The sequence below is a fragment of the Ochotona curzoniae genome, unplaced genomic scaffold (genome assembly GCF_017591425.1).
Source record: "Ochotona curzoniae isolate NIBS_2020 unplaced genomic scaffold, NIBS_Ocur_1.0 contig_4792, whole genome shotgun sequence".
Classification (NCBI taxonomy): domain Eukaryota; kingdom Metazoa; phylum Chordata; class Mammalia; order Lagomorpha; family Ochotonidae; genus Ochotona; species Ochotona curzoniae.
This window is the reverse complement of record NW_024466389.1, coordinates 10,880,241-10,904,452: the sequence shown is the minus strand read 5'-3', so window position 1 is coordinate 10,904,452 and position 24,212 is coordinate 10,880,241. Positions and strand designations below refer to the sequence as shown.

General features: G+C 56.7%; 1 protein-coding gene across 3 annotated transcripts in view; it reads right to left on the bottom strand.

Moving 5' to 3' along the window:
* Positions 1–24,212, bottom strand: part of PAX7 (paired box 7) — an 88,452-nt gene that overhangs the window by 18,958 nt on the left and 45,282 nt on the right. For all 3 annotated transcript variants that reach the window (XM_040987701.1, XM_040987700.1, XM_040987703.1), the window contains exons 5-7: positions 18,446–18,645; positions 12,998–13,163; positions 11,637–11,839 (exon numbers count right to left, since the gene is read on the bottom strand). In XM_040987701.1, coding sequence (XP_040843635.1) covers positions 11,637–11,839; positions 12,998–13,163; positions 18,446–18,645 — 569 coding nt within the window. The remainder of the gene's footprint in view (positions 1–11,636; positions 11,840–12,997; positions 13,164–18,445; positions 18,646–24,212) is intronic.

The window sequence follows — 24,212 nt, the reverse complement described above, 5'->3', positions numbered from 1 at the left end:
GTAGGAGCCACGATGCTGCCTTCACCAACACAGGGTCCCCAGCTGATGGCTGTGGGCCCTGTCCTGTGCACAGGCACAGGGCTAGGACACAGACCCGCTTTTTGGGGTCAGAGAAGAGGATGTTCTCTTTCCACCCACCAAGAGAAAAAGCTGCTTCACCCCAGAGTCCAAGAGAGGGTCTGGAGTCAGGGTCAGCACCCCCGGGACTCAGGAAGGGATGCCAGGGTCAGGGGGTGGGGGCATGATCTCCAACCAAGATGGAGAGAGCTCCTGAAGGAATGGGAGTGCTCAGGCGTTTCTGCTCCAGGCCACATGTCTCAATTTCAGCCTGGACATGTCCTCTTTGTGACATGGGTCACAAAGAGCCAGGGTCCTCACGGGACTGTCATCTTCTGATGCCGCAGGTCAGAGAGCCGCCGGGGTCTGGTGAGAGGTTCGCATTTATTAGGCTTAGGGCCAGCTCCACCCGGCAGTCCCCAGGGCGCCACGCTTCAAGTCCGCACGCTCTCTGCTGGCCCCACAGTGGCATTCAGTGGCACAGGGGGACAGGGACAAGAGCAGAGCCAGGAGCGACTCCCCCCTGGCATCACACACACTCCTCCCCAGTCCTATCCATCCGTGCTGGCTGCCTGTCTCAGGCTGTTTGGACCTACTTCCGGGGCTCATGCACACACAGCAGGGGCTGAGGCGAGAAAACGGTGTGCATCCGCTCTTTAAGCAGCCAGGCCATCGCCACCCCACCCTCAGCAAGGCCTTGCTGCCCACCCCCTCCATCTTCAGAGCTGTGGAAGCGTGGGTCACGAAGCAGGCATCATTTCTGCAGGAATATCTGGCTTCCCAACTGCTGGGGAGGAGGTCCCTGGTCACCAAAAACAGAACTTGCCCAGTTTAGATCTTGCTTTCCAAAGAACAGGTCTGGTGCCAGTGGGGTACATCAGGACCCCAGGGCGTCAAAAAGCTGAGGCAGGGAAGGGGGCGGTCTGGAGGGCCTCCAGCTTCCCCTTGGGGTACACGGCGGGGGGGGGGGGTGACCAGCTCAGAACTGGCTAACGCGGTGCTTCCACGACACCAGGTTTTGACGCACACACACCTCAGTGACTGCTTATCGGGGTGTAGCCTGGGAACTGAGGCCAATAGGCATTCCGGATCATTCTGACACAAGGTTTGGGAACTATGAGCTCTGACTGCCCTGCCCTGTGAAGAATGCACGCTCCTGGAGCCTGGATGGGGCGACCAGCAGTGTGCTTATAGCAGCCTCCGCCTGGTGCCACCACCAGGAGGCATTCCCTGACTATCAGGGTTGTCCCTTTTGTGCCAGTTGTGGCTGTGGACAGCCCTGCCTCATCATGGGCTGCACTGTGCCCCCACCCCATGACTTTTGATTCCTGCCCATGCTCATCTTCCCAGTACACCCACTGGCTCTCTCTGTCCCCAACAGCTCACCCAGAGCTCAGAGGTTGAGTTGCACTTCCTTTTGGGATCACTTTGCATACAGAGGTCTGCCACCCACCCAGGGTCACACTAAACCCCAGCTTGTCAAGGATGGAGGGGTCAGGGGGAAAGCCGCCAGGGACCCTGCCCAACCGTGGTGTCCAGAGACTGAGGGCCACATACCCTTCCAGGAGATAGCCTCTCCTCTGCGTAAATCGCCCGACTCAGGGTACATGGCCATGATCAAACGCACTGGAAGGTTCTTGAGACCAAGGGCCAGCTAGAGAACACCTGTGCCCTCAGTGTACCTGCCCAGGGAACAGAATGGATGCTGGGAGGTACCATGCCCACAGTGGCGACATAGCCCTTCTAGGCGCCAGGCTAGATCCACAGGCACCTGGCCCTTGCCTTCTGCACAGGGAGAACCAGATGTGAGAAGTTAGAGACCTGACAGCCCCCCGGGGGTGGAGGGCTCGGCGAGGCGGGAGGAGGGGGAGAACAAGGGATGCGGCTGCCTAGGCTTGAGGGTCTTGGAAGAAGGAACCAGAAGCTGAGTGGGCAGGGTGGGGTGAGAAGGTTCCAGGCCCGAGGGGGTACATGGAAAGCACAGGGAGTGGGGACGAGCCCCTGCGCCTAGCAAGGCAGCCACGGAGCTCACGCAACCCCGGCTGCGGCCCAGCCCGGCACGGGGACGCCAGGCCCGGCCGCGGGAATTAAGCGGCCGCCGAGCCGAGCGCGTCCTTATCTCGGGGAGACAGTTGTTGGGAATCACTTTGACTGAGTGGTTTTGTCTCCCCGCATTTTCCACTGTCAGGCGGCCTCGGGCCACGGATCAAAGGCGCGGCGTCGGCAGCAGCGGAGGAGCGCGGGGAGGGCGGAGCGCGGGTCCCGCCCGGCCGGTCCCCCCCTCCACGAAGCCTCCCCCACACTCCCTGCCCGGCCCCGGCCCTGGCCCCAGCCCGGCGCCCGCAGCCGCCGAGCAAAACGCGCGCGGGGCCAAGTGGGAGAGCTGGGCGCCAAGGAGGAAAAAGAGGAGAGGAGAGGAAGGAGGAGGAGACAGAAGGGCTTGCAGAGAGCAGGCAGGAAGTGAGGGCAAGACTGGAAAGTGGGGAACTGGGGAGAGGGGTTGTATAGGAATGAAAGGAGACAGAGGGGGTGGGGGCGGCAAGGTGTAGGAGAGGGTGGGTCCAGGGGGAGGAGCAGGAGGAAGAGAGGAAGAGAAACAGGAAGGAAGGGGCAGGGTATAAAATAGATCCATCAGTGAGCCCCAGGGAAAGTTTTGGCAAGAATGAAATGGATGCTGGCACTAAGGCCTGTCCCCAGGAATGGTCCCCAACCACGCCCCGAGGGACACCAGCCCAGTTCTCCCAGGGGACTCATCTCAGTAGCTGCCAATGGCCTGGACACAGCCCCCCCCCCCCCCAGGGTGACTCACACACCTGTGCCTGCTGACAGAGGGGTGGGGGCGCAGCTGGGAGAGGACCCCGAGGGAAGAGCACCACAGGGACTCAGGTGGAGCAGGGCTAGAGTCTGGAGAGGAAAACAGGAAGGCGAGCTACGGATGCTCAAGGTTGCAGGTCAGACACAAGGCTGAGGGGAATGGGGCTAGAGGACGCTGCCTCGGGAGGCCCCAGCCCGGGTCCTGCACCACCACACCGTGGCCTTGAGCCCATCCTGGTTCCTGCCTGAGTCTCATGGCATTCCTGTCTGCAAGGAGCTGCCTCTCATGGTGCCTGGGCCGCTCCACGTGCTTGTATGTGTGCACACACTCTGCATCCAAACCAACACACCCACTGCCCGGTCCAGCTCTGTGTGCGGGCACTGCCATCAGCTCGGCTTTACGCGGCGGGGTGGGGCAGTGGAGGGTGCCTGAGGCAGGGGAACTCTTATTTGGAGTCACACAGGTGGGGAGCGACCATTCTAGAAACCGCTCCCACCACCACACACTCCATGACTTTACACCCCGGCTTCTTAACAAATCACGCATGTGGTCAAACTTAAAGGTCAAGTTCCTGGTCCTTGGAGATTTCTCCAGCACTGGGAAGTGGAGCACACACGCTGGCTGACAGTATGGTCTCCTGAGCCAGACAAGTCGGGCGCAAGTCTAGGCTCTACAGCCTGTCAACCACTGACCCGGGATGCATTATGCAAACTTCCTCCCCAGCGACTGTTCGGAGAGTGAGGGAACTGATCCAGGCAGCGTACTGGGCTCAAGGAGACTGAACCTTGTTATTATGATCGTTATTTAGTGGTATTTGACAGGTGCTTTTGATAGAAAATATGACCAAATATACAGGGGAAAGCGTAGTTAACTCACCATGAGAGGGGAGGGAGAGGTGGCCAGGAAATGGACCCGAGAAGGACTGGGTTCAAGACAATGGCCAGTGGGGAGGAAGTATCCCAGGCCAAGGGAGTAGCAGGTGCAGAGGGCTGCTGGAGACAGATCCTGCAACTCGTCCATGCTGTTCCTACCTGGGATCTTGTCTGGCCTCCCAGGTCCACCTGCGTGGGCATCCCAACAGCCTCCCCTCCCAGTCAGGGACCCCAGGGATGGGCCCGTGTAGCTCCGAGTCTGCCCACAGTATTAATTGCTAATCTCCCTCATTTGCTTTCCCTCTATCTGCCAGGCCCGTTTCGTTTGCAGCCCTCGTGCTAATCAGAAAGAACAAATCCGAGATTTGAATTCTTTCCCAGCGAGCCAGGCAGCTTTGCCACGTTAAGCCCCAGGCCTGCCAGGGAGGGGCCCCCAGGAGGCAGGCAATGGGATGCAGCAGGACAAGGACCTGAGAGGCCTGGGCCCTGCCCACACAGCCGAGAGGCTGGGGCTCCTGTGTTGGCACAGGCCCCACAGACTGTGAGCCACTAGGACCGGGGGCGCTCTGCTCCCAGGCCACCTCTGCACTGCACAGATGGGAGACTGAGCCCCAGCACAGGCAGGCAGCTACTAAGATGGCACAGAGCAAGGAGGGGCAGTGCCCCAGGGAGCTCAGGTCTCCTGGTTTCCCACCCCAGGGACTAGCCCTGACCTCCAGGTTCAGAAACGCAGTGAAACCCAGCAAGGCTTCCGTGACCCAGCTTTTGTTTGGGGCTCAGAGAAGCAGAAGGGAGGGAATGGGCACAGGGTTAAGCTCCTGCTGTATGCCAGGCCTGGTCCTGGGCATTCCTCAGCCTCATCTACTTCTCACAGCACTACGTGCAAGGTCAATGCAACAGGACCCCACTGATAACGAAGAAACAGGTCCACGAGCTTGTGTCGCTTGCTTGTGATCACACAGCCCTAAGTGACCGAGGAGAATTCAAGCCCTGGACCATAAGATTGTTTTGCCGTGATGCCTCTCTACCAGCGACTGCTCTGGCATCCACAGCATCCCTGGCTTCTGGCTCCCCTTCAGGACTCCTCCTCCAGGAAGTCCTCTCCGGCCACACCTCCACCCCTCCACACACCCTCTGCACTTGCTTCAACTCTTCATAGCAGTTTCTACAACAGATCTTTTGGCGAGGCAATGTCTGTTTCCCCAAAATACACTTTGCAAGAGCTCAAACAGCCATGCATGTTTTCCAGCTGCCCTGTGTGCTGTGTTCCTCAGTGAATTCAAAGGGGCTCCCACGTGCTGACAGTCAAGTACAAACTGAACAACCCATGGACGGACTGTGTCCTCTCGGGACAAGCCACAGCTGGGATTCAACAGAGCTGCCGTGTGCCCGGGAGCTTATTGACAGCTGCTGCTGGCCTACTACGTGCCAGATCCTGAGTTACATGTCACCAGGATCAGTCAACACACACCAAGGGTGGTTAAGACCTGGAAACCTCCAGACGTGTCCCATGCCAAGCAGGCTCTTCTCCCTGCCTGTACAACTGGGCCTTCACTCTGCCCAGGCAAAGGGGCAGATCAGAGGTGAGTTCCTGCGACACCTTACCCAGGTGTGCAGTGAATGGATGCAGAGGTCCTGGTGGCCCAGAGGTGGACACTAAAAAGACTCCCCATCTCCTGCTCAGGCAATGGGAGAGGGGACTCAGACCGCCACTTCCCCCTGCCCCCGACCCTATAAGGAAGTAAGAAAGGCCAGCCTTGCCCTCCTCTTTCTCCTGCAGTGACCAAAGTTACCCAGTATCACCTCCACATCCCGATGTGGGCAGGGCCTGGAAAGTTCCCGCTCCCAGCCTGGCCATGCTGCCCAGAAGGAGCTGTTTCTCTCCGCACCGCCCCCAGGAAATGGGGGTTGAGGAAGCCAGAGACATAAACAGGGCTCCACTTTCACAGGGGCTGGGCCTCTCCCGCAGGCTGCAGCTGGAGCCTTGACGGACACCGGCAGGTGGTTCTGCTTGCTGGGGACCGCCGGGGGAAATAGCTCAGCCTTTCCCACCGAGGGAGGTGAAGCGTGGACAAAGGCGGTGCGGCCTCCAGGGCAGCATCTTGGCAGGCCCTATCCTGGGCGGGCTCGAGGATGCCCAGGGCCCAGGATGAAAGCCACCTCCTGGAGTCATCACTGCCAAGGGCAGCTCAGCTGTGACCTGGGGCTGCCTGGCCAGGAGCAAAAGGACAGGGATTTGGAGACCAGAGTGAACCGGGCAGGCGCATTCTCTGATGTGTGCCATGTTCAGGGCTGGAGCGGGGGAGGAACAGGGGCTCTGGAGCTGGACTCTTACACGGCACCGTGAAAGTGGCTGGGGAAGGCAGACACAGAGAACGGCCGCCTAGCTGTGGCTCCAAGAAAACTCAGTCACGCAGACCTGGCCTCTTCCACCAACGTGCCCTGACCTCACCCCACCCTCACCCCCACCAGCCATGGTGAGGATGGATAGCGTGGGTGTATGGGGTGTGGGCTCAGCGAGCTTCCTCCTGACCCTGGGAAAAAAATCACTCAGAGCCAGGGCCTTCGAGCCTGAGTCATGTCCACCTCGTCCAGCCCAAGGGTGGGGACAGCGAGGAGATCCCCCTCCTACGCTTCCACCTGCACCTCCACCTGCGGGCAGCAGAGGCCTGCATGGCCCAGGACAGAAGACCAGCTGGGACATTTCCCGGCATTGCGAAGAGGGCCACAGAGAGGAGAGGAGAAGTGAGTCAGAGTTAGGGGCCAGGGCCAAGATGGAGGGGGGCATAGAAAGAATGCACATTCATTATGCACCAGCTGCATCCCAAGCACTTTACTCAGACATTCCCTAGGTACTCATAGCTCCTCCTGAGAAGGAGGGAGTACCACCCTCATTTTCAGACAAGGTAAAGGAAGCCCAGAGAGGCTAAGCCAGTGTCCAGGGTCACACAGCAAAGCAGTCAACATGGCCGAAACCAGAACCCGGACTCCATGCTGCTGGCTGGCAGGTGCCTCATAGGTTCTCTTGCTCCAGGCTCGCTTCCAGAGCAAAGCCTGAGAGACAGGCCTCTGGATGAAGGAAGGGCTTAAAGGAGACCCCAAGAAGGCAAGCAGGCCGCCAAGGAAAGTCACCCAGGGAAGGAGGAACAAGTAAGACCGGGCGGGGCGCAGGGGAGCGCGGGTCAGGGCGAAAGCCCCGTGTTCCTACAACCTGCTAAGCCGGACAAATGAATTCTGATCCTTCCACAACCCAATCTTGGAGGATGTGTGCACAAGGGGTCTCCTTTCAGGGGGCAGGAAATCCCCTGCGCCTCCTCCCGACGCCCCGGTAATGCCAGGATGTCCCCAATCTGCTTTGAGGAATGCAGAGATTAAGAATAATAAAAAAATTGCAATAAAATATGTGTGAAGGAGGGGGTAATTGTGGACAAACGCAGCATTCAAATTCATTTTTCAGCTCTTTTACACACCATTTCAATCTTATTTTCTGCTTGTTAATGAGATCTTGTTGCCTGGGCTAGGCAAAAACCTTCCAATATCACAACGTAATTGCACATAATTTTCTCTCCTACCAATGATTTGCATCAGTTTTTTTAAAAAAATTCCGGGCTATTTAACACCCCACGATCCCCCTCCCCATCTTTCTGCCTACAAATCTCTCACTCCCTCCTCCTTCCTCGTCCCTGGTCCAGCAATACTCATTGTAAATGCTTATTACGGAAGCAGTGTCATCCTTTAATGGGGCGGGAACAAAGGAGAAGAGAGAAGAGTAGGAGGTACATAGGGACTCCGTGGTGCCCAGCGTGTGAGGGCATCACTTAGGGCCCCTCTTACCCTGCCAGGGGTTAAGAGATCAAGTGGATCCCAGCTGGCAGCATCGCACCCCTGCCACTCATGAGCTCTGTGGCCTTCAGCGAGTCCCACAGCCTCTTTGGGCTTCCTCGGGTGCAGAACTACTGTGGGCCTGAATGCCTGCAACAAGCAGGTGCTGATGCAAGATCCTGCACCCATGGGTGCGCTAAAACTGCCCCTGGGAACTCTCCAAGACAGGACAGTGTCTCTGCCATCAGACTTAGGGCAGACCCCGTGTCCTCCTGGACACATCTGCTATTGCCCCACCCCACTCAGAGAGTGTCCTGCTTGCCATTCCTGGACAGGGATTGGTATGCAGTGGTCAGTCTGCAGAGACCATGGTACTCAAAATATCCATGTCACAAAGGGCATCCTTTGTCCTCAGCTGCCCTGAGTTGCCTTCCAAGAGTCATTTGCCAAGCAAGCAGTAAGCCTCAACCAAAAGCAGAGGGAAGCGCATGGGACAGGGGCCGGGACAGGTCAGGTGTCAACACGGGCAAGCTGCCTTGCCTTGCTTTCTGTAGGGAAAACCAGTGCATGGACAGGGCTTCTCCACAGACGCAGCACTGGGTCCCTGGTCCCAGAAGGCTGCAGTGTGGGGGCTGTGGGGATTACGGGGCCGGGGGGAAGGGGACCGAGCTCTACCCCGTGACTCAACCATGCCCCTGGTCTCTCCCTGAAAGTGATGGAATGGGCTCCTCCCTCCACTGAGGTGAAAGGTCAGATCTGCGGCAGGACTGGGCCTCATTTGTGACCCTGTATGCGGACAGATGACCACTACAAAATGCTCAGAACCAGGTCTGGACACCACAGGACTCTCCCCTTGTTGACGTTGGCGTTCAGCACACTGGGTGGACTGCTTTGTGACCATGTTGACTGTCTATCCCGTGATGCCACTAGCATGGGAGGTTTTGTCTGATGTCCATGGACTTCACGCCAAGCACCTGGGACAGGGCCTGGCACAAGATACTGTAGGCACAGGCTCAGAGCTAAGGGGCTACATGCTTTTCCGACAAGTCTTGTTGGCCAGTCTCTCCTTGGACCCCCGAGGCTGAGCGGTATCTACTCCCCACACTGGTTTGAGACAAGGGCTTGAGGATCCATAAGCCGCTGTTGGGTCTTGCCAGGTGCTCCGAGAGCCCCAACTTCATACCCCCGGCTGCAGCCCCTCTTGGCTTTTACAAGAACAAAGTCTCCCTCAAGTTTCAAGGTCCAAGCTCTCCTGTGATAGTGTGGGCCGCTTGGAATCCTGGGAAAGGGATGTACCCCAAGTGCAAAGGCCATCCTGTTCCTGTCAGTCGCCCACAGAGGTTCAGGGAGACCCCTGCCGTTGGGAAGAGAGGATGTGGAGAGGCAAGGCAGTTGCTCACCTCCAGCTTCCCTTGCCCCAGTCATACCTGTGGCGGCAAACTCTCAAGGGTCCCCAATTCATCATGTGCAGCCAGCCCCCGGTCCCCGATGGGGAAGGGGGAAGTATCTGGGGTTAGGGAGATGCCGGGCATGGCAGTGCATGAAAGTCAGTCCCAAGAATTCCCAGACACAGCAAACCAAACACAGCACCCCACTCCGAAGCCTTCAAACCCCAAGATCAGGGTCCCTTCTCCCACCTCAATCCACCTGCTCACACCCATGTGTCAGTTTTTTCCCTCCTCTTCCCCCTTTATCCCCATTTCTAACCCCCACTCTGGAAGCCTGAGACCTCTAATCTAATCTTTCCTCTGCCCAGGGATTAAAAATCTTGTTTTGGGAAATAAACTGCAGACCACAAGGGGACAAGCTGGGAGCAAGGCATCCGCACCCTGGATAGCTCGCTCCGGCCTGGCCAATGTGGACCAGCGCTTGGTCCATTAAGGGAGACAGCTGCCCAAAGGGACTCAGCTTTGTGAGGCTGTCATTAGCTCCATACCACAAAGCCAGGCCCAGACTGTGTCCCCTCGAAGGTCAGCTTGGCCGATTCTTGGACACATGAGACAGAAGCCATAACCTTGAACCCAAAGAGACCCAGTCAATCGGTGCCACTGAGAAAACATTCTGGCCTGCAGGCTGTGCTACATGGGACCCTAGTGAGAGTGGGGGTGGCCTGGCAAGGCCAGCCAGTGGCATGAAGCGGTCACAGGGATCCCAGGAGGCATTGCCATCAGGTGCCCCCTCGGTGCCCAAGCTAAGACCTTCCATGGCTCTCCCTCTGGCGGGGGAGAGATGGCCTGAGTCACATTCCTATGAGTCACATTCCAGGGACAAGAGACCAAGGCACAGAGTGGAAGGAGCGTGCTCTAGGTCTTCCCACCAGGGACAGAGATGCAGCAAGCCCTCTGCCACATGGGCTCACCCTGGCAGTGAACAGCTGGCCCAAGAAAATACCGGAAAGTACAAGAAGGCAGTGAGCAACTCAGCCAATCACACAACACTTTGCACCAGCATTGGCACTGTTTTCCTCTAAGGATCAGCCTGTAGCTATTTCAGATTTTGTGCCCAAAAGGTCTCTTTGGGAACCAAGCTTGGTGTGAGAGCACCAAAGCACCGCTTGTGAATAGACCTAGCTGTACACCAATAGAACTTTATCAACAAAGCAGGCCACTGGTAGATGTGGCCCACAGGGTGCAGCTTGCGGCTCCCACTGGACTTTCTTATAGCTAGGCAGTGAATTTTCTAGATTAACTACGTTGTGCAGCAGGACGAGAGAGCTTTAGTTTGACTCTGAGTTCATTCAATGACGCAAACAGTCCTGGTTAAGAGGTGTTTAGCAGGCAACAAGCTGAGACCCTGCACAGCGGAGCTGGGACTGCACCCACCCCAAAGCACTCACGGGCTAGAACACGGCCCGCAGTGCACAGCAGGTGGTGTAGCCAGTAGCACACTCCCAACTGCACACATGTGGAGTTGGCAGATGAGGCAGGCTTGCAATTGATCTCTCACCCTCCCCCAGCCATTGGATCTTACGGACCCTGCTGGCGTCACATGAATGAGATCATCATCTCCTCAAATCCACCCCTGGGTCTGCTCCCCAAATGCACCAGTGAGACCCCCCCAAGTCCCAGAACCACCTTGCTGAATCCTGCAGGCAGGTCCTTGGGTTTCTAGAAACACCAGGAGGCAGTAAGCAACTCAGCCAATCACGTGCAGGGAACAGACTTGTAAAGATCCAATCAGAGTGAATCCTGACCGATTCCCTTTGGGCCTGGGCTCCACCAACAGACCCCGGCCCTGCCTTTACCATGATGGTCCCCTCCGGAAATGCAGCAGATGGGGCACAGAAAGAACTCGGCTGGAGAATAAATCTTTAAACATAATTGGTGTCAGACAGGAAATGGTGTGTGGCAGCCACCACCCATCTGAAAATGCCTGGTGTGCACAGACCTTACAGTCAGAGGTGGGCACTAGCCAGGTTTCTAAATGGGGTGCCATCATGCCAAGTGCAAGTTTCCAATATAATCTCTCTCTCTTTCTCTCTCTCTCTTTGCATGGTGAGAAATACGGATAGACAATCATCCACTTGGCAGCTTGAGGAAGACAAACTCAGAGCAGAGGATCATGGGTACAAAAAACTGAAGACGGAGGAGGCATCCCCACATCCCACCCAAACCTCTCCCAGGTATCAAGAGCCAGGAGCCAGCGTCACAGCTCATCATGTTAAACCTCTGCTTGGGACATCAGCATCACATTTCAGAGTACAGGTTCAAGTCCCGGTCTCTCCACTTCTGATCCATGTTCTGTTAATGCATCAAGGGAGGCAACAGAAGATGGCTCGAGTTCTGCTCACACAGGAGACCCTGAGAAGTCCCTGGCTCCTGGCTTTGGTCTTTGCCCAACCCTAACTGTTACATCATTTGGGAAGTGAACCAGCAGTTGGAAAATCTATTTCTCCTTCTCCTATCACTCTGCCTTTCAAATATATAAAGACATCTTTTTAAAAACTGTACCAAAAATCAATGGTTCCACAGGGACCAGAGAATTCTGAGGGGCACCTGTGTGTAATAGGGCTGGCCAGGCTGGCAACAGCGTCTGGTAAGGTGACCCAGGGTGGAGGGGCAGCCACCTACCTGGGGAGACAGGCCGTTGCTGACCGGATTCATGTGGTTGGAGGTCGCCGCCGGGTTCATGAAGCTGTCGGAGTAACTGGAGAAGCTGTGGCGGGCTCCGTAGGCTGAGCTGGTGTCAGCAGCTGCCGCAGCTGCAGCCAGCCCACCCTGGTGCATGGTGGATGGCGGGAGGGGCTGGGGCCGGTGCACCGTGCTGCCCCCGTCTGTGGAGACACCCAAGAGAAATCCTGAGCAAGGGATTTCCCACAAGGGCTGGCAAAGGCAAGCCACAGGCCTTCTCTGCCAGGCATGTGGGATGGGAGCGGCCCACTGGCAACCAGGAACTAGGGACTGCCTGGTCCTGCCTGGCAGCCACACAGTCACTGGGTACCCACTCATTGCCTCAATGCTTGGCACCCGGTAGCTCATCCGGAAGCCACACCTGGAACGGACAGGACCAGAGTTTGCACAGCTATTTCTGCTCCTAGCAGTCCGGCTTCATCAGAGCAGCAAAAATTGCAGAACATTATTAAAGTCTTTTTGTAAACTTTTATTAAGCACCAATTAGAGACCAATTTAATCTAAAATAATGACTCCATATCCTCTCACCACACACACACACACACACACACACACACACACACACACACACCACTCTCTCGTTTAAAAGTCATCAGGAGGGCATAGCTGTGCAGTGGGCTAAGTCAGTGTTACACCACTGGCATTTCATAGAGTGGTGCCAATTTAAATTCCAGCTGCTCCGCTTCCAATCCAGCTCCCTGCTGATTTGCTTAGGAAAGCAGCGAAGGATGATCCAAGTACGTGGGCCCCTGCCACTCACTAGGAAGATCCTGCTAAAAGTCCCTGGGTCCTGGCTTCAGCCTGGCCCTGCACCGACTCTTGCATGACTTGGGGAGAGTAAACTAGCAGATCTGTTCGTCTCTTCCATTCAAATCCACAAATGCATTTGTTTACACCAAAAGCTGTGACTCCATGCAGCCCCAGTGACCTTGAAGGACATTCTGATGGCCTCCTTGCATCCTTGGGCTGCTCTCCACCCTCTGGCCAACTACTGCGATCTTCACTACTCACACCATAGTCCCTGGACCCACAGCCTGGCAGAGTGCAGAATCCTGAGCCCCCCAGCTCCATCCCTAAACGCACACCAGCAATGATTCAATTCAATCCCCAGAGAGACCCTGGGCACTCTACAGTGTGGGAAGCTGGGGACAGAGAGGTGCACAGAGGCTGCCTCTAGTCCCAAGGGAGGGGCTGCAGTCTGTGGGCAGAGCCGTGAAATTCAAGGGCAAGGTTGCATCTTTTTGTCTGTCCACGCGAAAGCAGAGAAACAGTCATGGGCTTGGGAGGGGCAGTGCACTCACCCTGGGAGATGCTGGAGGCGGAATAGGTGGAGTCCGGCAGCTGGTATGGCGGCAGTGTGGGCATACCGGTGGGTGGGAAGCCTCCAGGCAGAAGGTGGTTGAAGGCGGCCAGTTGGTTGGCCCCTGCCTGCTTACGCCAACGGGCACGGCGGTTGCTGAACCAGACCTAGGGGGTTGGGTTGGGTTGAGATCAGACAGGACCGGACCCTCAGCCTGGCTCCCAGTGGAAAGCTGGGACCCAGCAGGATGAGTGCGCCAGGCCATGCCTCCTTCCCTGCCACAGCTTCGAGCAGCACAGGCGCTTGCTCTAGTGGACGCCATTCCCTTTGTCCTCACCCAGTGAGGAGTTCTTCCTATTAGTCCCACTCTAGAGGCAAAGAACCTGAGATCCAGAGAGAGAAGGGGCTTGGCCCTGGACAGTGCAAATCGCTGGTCCAGTGACATCTGTGGGCCTCGAGGTCCAGAGCTCTTCCCACAGCGCAGCTGACCACACCCCAAAGTGTCATTCCCCTACCTTCTTCAGGAAGCCCCCAGGGAGAAAAGCAAGTGGCACACCCAGAACTCACCTGCCTTGCAACTCAAGACGTACAGGGAGAGCCCAGGACTCAGCCTAGGGCCCCCTTGAAACAGGAAACACAGACCCAGGGGTTATGAAGCAGTGGCAGGAAAGCAATCCAACCTCTCTGAATCTCTCTCCTTACTGCACTGGGCAAGCACGCACCTGTCTGTCCATCTCCATCCTCTGAAATTCCTCTTTCTGGGTCCCATTGTACAGATGGAAAAACCAAGGCCAACCGAGACTAAAGAGCCTACCACATAGCTGGTCTGTGACAGACAGTTGAGGTTCAAGTCTGAACCATGCGGGCCTTTCTCCTGCCCTTCGCCCAGATGTGCAGGTCTCCTGGGTCCGGCCTTCGGGGCTCAGCTAAAATGAATCCCCTGCTTGGCTCCAAAATCTGTGCACCTCATTTAGAACCAGGCACATTCCCTGCCTTCTCCCAGGATGGTTCCTATTTTATGTTTCCTCCCATGAGCTCTTGGGCCATCTTCTGCTGCTTTCCCAGGTTAGCACAGAGCTGGATCAGAAACGGAGCAGCAGGACTCCAACAAGTGTCCACATGGATTACTACAAGGAGTAGCTTCGTGCACAATGCTGCAGCACTGGCCCCTGCCTGTTTTTCCCAGATGTCTTTCTTTATAAGGACGGCCTGCCAGTGCAAGGGTCTTCAAAAGGCTTGAGGTGAAACATTTGCCTATTATGAAAACCGCGTGCACAGACTTCTAAATATTTGCACCAAAATAAATATCGTTTTAATGTATTTATCCAAGGATTTTTTGTATCTTTATTGTGGAACGCACTGATTTTGTTAAATGTAACAATACAGATAACACTGGGATGTGGAACTGGTGCTGTGGTACAGCAAGCTACTGCCTAGAACACCAGCATCCTATATGGGTGCTGGTTCGAGTCCTGGCTGCTCCATTTCCAAGCCAGATCCCTGCTCACGGAGCTAGGAAAGCAGCAGAGGATGGCCCAAGTGCTTGAGCCCCTGCACTCACATGACAGACCTGTAAGAAGCTCCTGGTGTCTGGCTTCAACTGGCTCAGCCATGGTCACTGTGGCCATTTGGGAAGTGAACCACCAGACGGATGGCTGTGTGTATGTGTGCTTGTAGTACCATCTCTCAAATAAACAAATCTTGAGTTTGTGCCCATCAAGTGTTCCCGCCTGTGGCCCCTCTTTGCTCTTTGCAAAGAAGCAGCCTTCCTCCTCCTTCTCATCTTCCCTTGCTTTTCCCAACCCTCTCTTCTGTGTCTCTCTCCTTCTCATCTCAGAATCTTGCTGGTATTTTATGCTAAGAAACAGTGAGAACAGAGCGATGAGTGGTTTCCAGCTGCTGGGCTGTCCTGTGCCGGGGCACAGTGCACACAGCTGCTGGAGAAGTGCTGTGAGCTCAGCAGTGTCATGCAAGAGACCATGAGGAGGGGCTCCCAACAGCACCTCTCAGAATCCAGGAGGACTTCCTGAAGGAGGAGGTCCGCCCTTGGCTGCCAATTCTCCCTTCTCTTCCTCCACATCCTATTTCCCCATCGCTTCCCTCTCTCACCAAGTACAACAGTCAGTGCAGAGCAGGGACGCTGGAGCTAACTTCCTGGGTTTCAATCCAGCCTCTAACTCCTCCTACCCTGCTAAGCTATTGGCACCTCTTGCAAGCAGCCCATTTACAGATGGGGAAGCCGAGGCCCCAGAAGAAGCACACAGGCCCTAGAATCCTGCCAGAATCCCTGGTCAAGCAGGAATTTGTGGAAAGCCAGGGCGGGGTTTCCAAGTGGGATCCCAATCTTAACACTCAACTCGGCACGGGCCCAGCAGGCACTGACTGCTTACGAAGCTGGGGATGTCCCCTGGTCCTTCTGACGTAGCACAGAAGAGCAGAGAGATTTGGGTCCTGTCCCAATACGACCACATCAGACCGTGTCCCCAGGAAGCTACTTCCCTTGGTGCCTCTCAGCTCTCTCTCCCCACCTGGGCACGGTGAGCGTGGCTGAAGAGTGGCAAATTCAGCGCAAGCTCCCTGGGGCTGCCTCAAGCCTGTCTCACCAGCAAGTTCCTTGGCACTTGCCAAGTGGGAGCTTTATCCAGAGACAATAAAGAAGTTAACAGCAGGTTCCGAGTCGGGACTGAACTGGCATCCAAGCTGCAGCCCAGCTGCCCAACACCCAGGTGCTGAATGACGAATGAGGAGACCCCAGGACCCCCATGGCCTGCAGCAGTGGTTTCTGGAAGATACTCAACAGGCTCAGAACCACGGCACTCACGGCCGAGGAATCATCCCCCTCCAAGGAAGACACACACAAGGCTGGGATCATCCTCCAGCCCCTGGGGAAATGGGGGGCTTTAAAAAGGGAAAAGCGACATTGCCGTGGCATTGTAAGCTAAGTTTGCTTGCAGTGCCAGAATCCCATATAAGCACTGCCTGTCCACCTGCTTCCATGTCTACTGGAATGCCCGCTCCTCGATGGCAGCAGTGGTGGCATGCTGTGCCCAGTGCCCCCGACAAGCATCTGGCACACCGTGAAACCCCAATGAGTGGGCACCCAGAGCCGCCAAGAGCAGGCTGGGTTTTCATAGTAACAGCCCAGGGGCCAGCCCCCTCGTGGGCCAGAATCCCCTGACCTTCTGTGTGTGTGTTTGCATGTAAGCACTTCCTCCTTACAAGATGGGTGGACGCTGCTGTGATCCTCATCATTCTGAAGATGAGCACAGGCGGAGAGGGCCAGCAGTGAGGCTGGAGTCCACTCCGAGGTGAGGACAGGCGGAGAGGGCTAGCGGTGAGGCTGGAGTCCACTCCGAGGTGAGGACAGGCGGAGAGGGCTAGTGGTGAGGCTGGAGTCCACACCGAGGTGCCTGGCCAACTCCACATCATTCACCCACCCCCTCCACCTCCCAGGAGCCGCCAGCAGGCACATGCTGACACAGGACTGCCAAATCCCAGAACTAAAGAGCCAGCCATGCTGGGGTGGGGAGTGCAGCTCCGAGGTTCCTGCCCCATCTGTCACCCGCAGCAGGAATCTACTTTCCAGGATCCTGGGCCATTGAAACTGCCCTGCCTTGAACACTCCTGTGACTGGGATCTCACCACCTCACGGGCATCCCTGACAGCCAGCAAGGAAGGATGTTGTACACGTATGGGGTCTTGGTGCTCACCTAGTTACAGAAAAGGAAGCTGACTCGGTTCCCATGACCCGCCTGATCAGAGGCAGGGACCTGCAGGCTCTCTTGAACTCTCCAACAGGTGTGTCTCTCTACCCATCCCAAGGACAGGTCTCATCTCCCTCCCCAGGCTAAACGTCCTTGGCTTTTGTCTTTGGCCAGCCTTTGTTCAGTCCTTGACTTCTCCGTTGAGAAAGCTCTGTGGTTTAGCGAGCAGCCCCTGCCCTGGCCTGAGGTGGGTGGGAAGAAAGAGCAGGGAGGTGGGGGCGGGGGATGGGGTCCTCCACAGTGCAGAGGGTCAGCTTGGCCCTCAACGTGGCTGCTCTTCCATTCCCAGAACCCCTCCCCGTCGGGACCTCTAGTAACACCTGCTTCTGGGCCCCCAGGGCCAATAAAAGCAGCGGCCTGACAGCCAGGACATTTTACAAGAAGCGGCCAGGCTTCAAGGTGGTGGGAAGCCAGCTGCAGCTGCCAGACGTGGGAATGAGACAGAGCCCAGGAATGTGCCCGGAACAGCTGCATGGGGACCAGGGGAGGCTGGGGGCACGGGCAGGCTCGGATGTCACCCTCCAGAGTCAGGGATGGGGAGACTCTGGCTGCTACTGCCTGCCTTCTCCTCCCGCTCCCCTGCTGCTCCCTACCCCCGCCTTGGGTTCTCCCTCAAAAGTGGCCAAGGGCCTTCAGGCTGGGGTGGGGGAAGGGAAGTGAGAAGAGGGGTCGGCTCCTAGAGGGCTCACTGTCCCTTTCTTCCCAGAGCTTCTGGGTTCTGAGTCAATGCTGGCCTTCTGCGGATGGCCACATCCAGCTCTGCCCACCTGTAGCTCAGGGACATTCCTGAGCTGTCCTGGCCACGCGGTCTGACGCTCTGACCGGCCATCGGTGCAAAGCCCGAGTGCTAACAGGTGGCATGATCAGGTGCCCAGGCAATACGATTTCCCTCGCATGGCAGCTCCCCCAGAGAGCAGCATAGGGTGGTGCCTCTCAGTCTTGCAGCCCCATCCACCAAGAAGATGAGCCAAGAGCAGGTTCCCCAAGAGGCACTCATCACAAGTCATGGGCTCTCCCTCCACCCTCCACCCTCCCCAGCCTCAGCCCCTTCCACTGGCTGGGCTACCCCCAACCCTCCTACCCGCACAGACTTTGTAACCAGAGCACAACCAGGCACCTCCAGAAATCTGAGGGCTCAGCCCAGGGGGAGGGGAGAAGTCCAGGTTGGGGGAGAGGGGCGTCCCTGCCCCCAGCAAGCTCTGCACTCCCCACCTATGCCCCTCCCGTAGCCCTGCTGGTGCAGAGCCACACACAAGGCAGGGGTACGTCCAGGTCTTGAGTCTGCCCCTGCTTTTCTGACTCCTCAAACCCCCAAGATGCACCTGCCTGGGAGGCTTGCATACTTCTGGTGATGGGAACCTCATTACCTACCTAAGGAAGCCCGGGCAGTTAGAACATTTCCCCTCATCTCATCAGAAGCTGGAGACAAGACTCACACCCTTCCTAGACCCCTCCTCCCTCTGCCTTCCCTTCCCTGCCGCTGCCCTTGGACTGTCCACCTTCGCAGCTGGCCAACACCTGCCATCCGAGAACTCTTCATGAGGCACTGCTGGCATTGCCTGTCCGTGTGGCCCCTGATCACCTGTGGCAAGCATCCCCTCCAGGGGTCGCCCCCTGGACTCACCGACCCTGTCCTGGGAAATGTACCTGCAGCAGGAAACACCCCCCACTCCGGCACCCCTCACCTGGACGCGCGCCTCGGTCAGCTTGGTCCTCTGCGCCAACTCCTCACGGGTGTAGATGTCGGGGTAGTGGGTCCGTTCAAAGGCCTTCTCTAGCTCCTCCAGCTGCTCGGCCGTGAATGTGGTCCGGCTCCGACGCTGCTTCCGCTTCAGCGGGAGGTCGGGTTCCGACTCCACGTCTGAGCCCTCATCCAGCCGGTTCCCTACAGCCAGGGAGAGGGAGGGAGAGAGGGCAGGGGGCCTCGTGAGGGGCACACTGGTGCCCACTTCTGGGCCCTTCCTGGGCTGAGGAAGAAGGATGCCCACTACGGCACTGTTTACCAGCCTGGAGGCCAAGAACAGATCTCCACCCCTGGCAGCAGGGGGCTGCTCCATGTGCATTTCGTTCAGTCCCTTCAACATGCAAGGATGCTGCATGCCTCTGACACGGGCTGGGCACTCACAGAGAAGCAAGCGTGAATTTTATCAGAATTCATAGAATCGTGTTCTCCCAGATTGTCCTTGTGTTTTAACTCAAGCCTGAATTTGAGAACACATAATTTAAGAAAAAACGGAAAGACGGATCCCTCCTCTGGGGCAACCAACACACGCCTTTTTGTGGCACCTCCCTCCCTCCCCCCAGGGTGACAGGCCAACCCCCCACGGCGGCAAGGCTCATGTCTTCCTATGACACAAGCTTGTATGGTAGTTTTTTCCCATGATGCTCATCTAAGTCACAGTCCTTGAATTTTGGGGGAAATATTGCACAAACTGAGGCAAAGAAGGAGGAAACACAGGCGTGTGCCCGCAGCTGGCCCTCTGGAAGCTGAGCTGCCAGGCCTGGTTCTGCTCTCTGCCACAGGTGACTCCAGAGAGGCCATGCCCCTCCTTGGGCCTTTGTTTCCCCACTCGTGCTGTGAAGCATTTGGGTTTGCATTTCCACAGTCCAGGGTCCATGAGTGGCTGGAGGAGACCTCCCCCAGATGACCACACTCAGGGCCCTGGCCACCACACCTCATCTGTACACACAAAGACCAGGAGGCTGTCGCCAGCTCACGGCCCCACCCCGGGAGGGGACTGTCGGGCTAGGAGCAAGCTCCAGCCCAAGGGGCAGGCTGTGGAGGCTACAGCCCAGCCTGAGCCAGTTGTCCGATAGGTAGCACCCCTGGGTGCTGAGCTGCCTTCCCCCGCCATCCCATGCCTCCAGCACGACTCCCACACCACAGAGTGTGTCTGTAATGAGTTCCTCAGGCAGAGCTTTCAGGCTGCACCTTCAGCATTCCCCAAAGGAACTGGGGGAGCAGGGGGAGGGGCTGGCAGGAGAGGGAAGGAGGACCATCAAGGGCCAGAAGCGAGAGTAGACCTCAGAACACACTGCTTTCCCTGACTTCTGCCTTAATCCCCTCTCCTCTCTCTCCTTTGGAGCTTTGGAATTCCCAGAAGCCCTTAGATTTTGCTTTTCATTTATTTATTCATCTATTCATACCTTCATCCATGGAGCCCCTGCGATGGGTCTGTGGGGCGGGCTGTGCTCAGAGCCTCAAAGGTCAAGTGTATACGTGGTAGAGGGCAACACTGAGCCACACACCCCAAGGATCTCCGTTGGTATCCCTCTCTGCTCTCCTGACCCACCAAGTCACCAACCCAGTCAAGTTCCTCCCAACTTCAGCACTGCATACATAAATAGGACTCAGCCCCTCCTCTAGGGAAAGCTTTTGCTGATCCTGCCCCACCCCCCACCCACTCACAGCAGAAATGAATGGAGCCTCTTAGATGTGGAATGAAGGGAAGCAGGGACAAAGCAGGTGCAAGGTCTGTAGAAGGGCATGATGGGTCACTGTTGACTTCCACAATCACAACCAGGAGTTTGGGAGGTCAAACACCTGAAATGGCATCTAATCTCGTCCAACATCCCTCTGCCCCAGGTCTCTTTTCCTCTGTCCTGATAGCTTACCCGCTGGGAAGCCACCTGTGCATTGTACTGGCCACTGCCAGGCTATGCTCATGTGATGTTGTGCCATGCCACTAGGAGCCAATGGCAAGAGAGCCCTCACCATCGCCTTTCTCTTCTCTGAGGGCAGGGATCCTCTGTCCGTTCCCAGCCAGGACCGCCAGCTGCCTGTCCTCTCCCACCCTCGCCAGTCTCTGCGAGCGGATCTCAGAGGGCACACCTGGCATCTCAGAGCCCCTCGCCAGCATGTCTGGGACTGCAAGCCACATCCAACTCACCCTGCGGCTTCATTTCCTTGCAATTTTTGCTAGCCTTGATCGCCTGATGAGAACGGAGACCGTGAGCCAGTGGGGCCTCAAAAAAAGAAGTGGGCTATAGTGGGCAGGACCAGAGGCCAGCACAGCAGATGGGGACAGGCCCCAGGCTGGGTCCCTTCGGTGGCAATCCTGGGACTCAGACAGGAGCTGAGTGGGATGGGGAGCAAATCCACCAGCAGAGACAGACTGCAAAGCTGTGAGGTCAGCCAGGGGAGGCAGCCACAGTCTGAAGGACACAACTCTGTCCTGGGGACCAGTGCTCCAAGGCCTCTGTTCAGCTCTGCTCCAGTGCTGTCCAATAGAACTTTCTGCATTTGGGGGGTAAAGTGGAACATGTGGCGCTGGTCCCGTGAGCCCAGCACTTAAACTTACACTGCAACTGAACAGCTGAGATAATCTTATTCAAGTGTACAGAATCTCAGGGCTGACAGGGTGGGGAAAAGGATTAAGCTGCAGCCCATGACACCAGCATCCCCACATCAGAGCACCGGTTCGAGTTCTGATTGCTCTGCTTCTTTTTTTTTTTTTTAAGATTGATTTATTTTTATCGGAAAGGCCGATTTACAGAGAGAAGGAGAGACAAAGATCTCCTGTCTGCTGGTTTACCCCCTGAGTGATTGCAATGGCCAGAGCTGAACTGATCCAAAACCAGGAACCAGGAGCTTCTTCCAGGTTTCCCATGCGAGTTCAGGGTCCCAAGGCTTTGGGCCATTCTCTACTGCTTTCCCAGGCCATAAGCAGGGAGCTGAAAGGAAAGTAGAGCAGCCAGGATATGAACCAAAACCCATATAGGATTCCGGCGCAAGTAAGGTGAGGATTTTAGCCACTAGGCTATTGTACCAGGCCCTGCTCTGCTTCTGATCCAGATTCCCAGTAATGAGCCTGGAAAGCAGTAGAAAGACAGCCCATATGCTTGAACTCCTGCTACCCACCTGAGGACCTGGCTGGAATTCCTGTCTCTGACCTGGCCAAGGTCTAGCCACTGTAGCCATTTGGGGGAGTAAGTCAGGAAGAATGCCAGCATCTGCCCATGAGCCAAGGACCAACACTGGCTTGCTGCTGACCCCTAAACCAAAGTCCAGGGCAATGCTGCCATGCCCTCGGCTCCTGGCCTCTCATCCACATCTACTCTCTGTCCTGCAAGGGACTCCTCGCTCTCTGCACATCCCTTTGAGCTCCGTGTTTGTCCTAGACTGCCTGTCCCCTCCCATCGCCACATGTGAGCTGGACCTGGTTTGTCCCAGGCTCCCTACCCCTGCCGTCGCCCACCGAGCACGGCTCTACAGAGATGCCAGACAGAAGTCCAGACAGAGGCAGGCAAGGCAGAGCCCTAGGGTCACTGCTGACACAAGGATCTGGAGTGATCCTCTGGAAGCAGTGTTGCCATAGCAACCCTGTGGATCCTTGGTAACCCTGATGTGCTGCCCTCGGTGATCCACAGAGAGCTCAGGAGAACAGCGCCCAGTAGGGGACTTCAGCCCCGTGGAGAAGTGCTTCCATGGAGGTTGAGCCACCATGTGGGACACCCTGCCTCCCATACTGGAAAGTCTGGTTGGAGTCTGGAATGTTCTCCTGCTGCGCCAGCTTCCCGCTAATGCACATGGGAGGCAGATGACGGGGCTTGGTCACTCACATGCAAGACTGGGATGGAGTTAAGCCTGGCTTAGAGCCTTACATGGCAGGTACTTAGGGAGTGAATCAGCAGATGGAAGCACTCTCTCTGTCTCTCCCTCTGTCATTCTGCCTTTTGAATGCATAAATAAATCTAAAAAGAAAAAAAAAGCCACCAGCCCAGAGGCACTCCATCCCACCCCAGAGCAAGGAGGAAACCCAGCCCCTCCCTTGGGACTCTGCCAATCTGGTATCAGACAAGCAGCCTCTCTGCGTTAGGAAGCTGCCTGTCTGATGGAGGAGGCTTCATGCCTGCCCTGGACTTTCCTGATCCAAAGGAGGAAGCATCCAATACTCCAAGTGACAGGCCTGATGCATGATGACATGCAGAGCTGCAGGGAGGCCTGGGGACGGCAAGAGGGGCATTCAGCCTATCACAGTCGGGGGTCAGAGGGAGGGCAAGAGCAAGCTGAGAAGTCTCAGCAGCCCCCAGTCTCAGCCCTGGCAAAGCCACTAATGGCAGCCAGAGCATGCCAGACAGCCCCATATCCAGGCTCCCCTGGGGACTCCACCAGGCACCCCGTCCTGCAGCTCAAGGCTGCTCCTGCATCCACACCTCTGAATGCTGCTTCCTCCACTCGGAACCCCCCACTGCCTCTCCACCCCACACAGCACATCCCTGCTCAGCCCAGACAGGCTCCCCCAGCAACATATCCTGGGCTGTCCTAGAAGGGTCCCCACAGCCCTCCTGGGGCACCTAGTACTTCATCAGAGACACTGAGCGAGCGTGACTTGGGGTCTGCTGGTCTCAGTGGGCACAGCGGGCACTCTGTCAAGCATACAGCAGGCACTCAACAATGGCTTTTCACATAGGTAGAGCTTGGCAGCATGACCTCATGACCTCTGACACCTGCCACACTCTTGGCCCTGCACTTGTATGGGGCGCTGTAAAGACTGCAGTTTCCTTTGCTGCCCCAGCTAAATCCCTGTCACCACCTTGCAGGCTGGGGCAGGCAGCAGAACTTCCATTTCACACACGTTCCCTGGGCCCATGAGACTCCACTTGGCGTTCAGCATGCTCCTTGGTGATGGATGAGTCCATCTCTGACCCCCCTGCACTGCCAGCGTCTCCCTGCACCCCTCTTCTGCCAAAGGAACAGCCCTAACTCCAGATGGTCATGATTTTGGGTGTATCTGCCTCATACAAGCCAGGAGGAAGTTGACACCTCTCCAACCCCCTGGGTCCTTAGGAACAGCAGTGGTCCTGAGGTTTGGAGTCTTCCTCTCAGTCTCCCACCCTCTCCCAGGCTGGGCCTTTATTACAGTTTAACATAGCCCTGGCGTGGAGCTGCGGCACAGAAGCGAATCACATAATAGTTGATATGCGTTTTAATCAAGTAATTCTGGCAGAGCCGAGAGCTGGCGAGTGCGGGCCTGGTGTCCCTGAATACCAAGCAGGCCTGGGCGCTGGCCTCAGAAAATGGAAAAGTCATTTACAGCTCAGCTGGGGGCCTGGAGAGACGGGGGGCCTGGAGCACAAGCCCTCCCAGCCCCTCTGTGCAAAGTGTCCAACTGTAACCAGTGCGGAACACACCATTCGGGCAAGTGAGAGACTGGACTGAGGCAAGAGCTTGGGCCCCAAGGGCAAACTCCTCGATGGCCATGTAGCGGACCCTTCTCATCTACCTATTCTGCCCACAGCTCTGTGGGCCCCATCACAGCATGGGGCACTGCCACCCTGGTACATACGCCCCGCAGTCTCCATCCTGTCCCTCACACTCACATGCAACCAACGCAGCTGCAACATCAGGCGATTCTGTTACCCCTGTTAGGGAGGGGATCGCCCAACGGCCCAGCCCTGGTCTTCCTCTCTACTTCTCCCTGCATTCCAGCAGCAGCCTGCTTCCTGAAG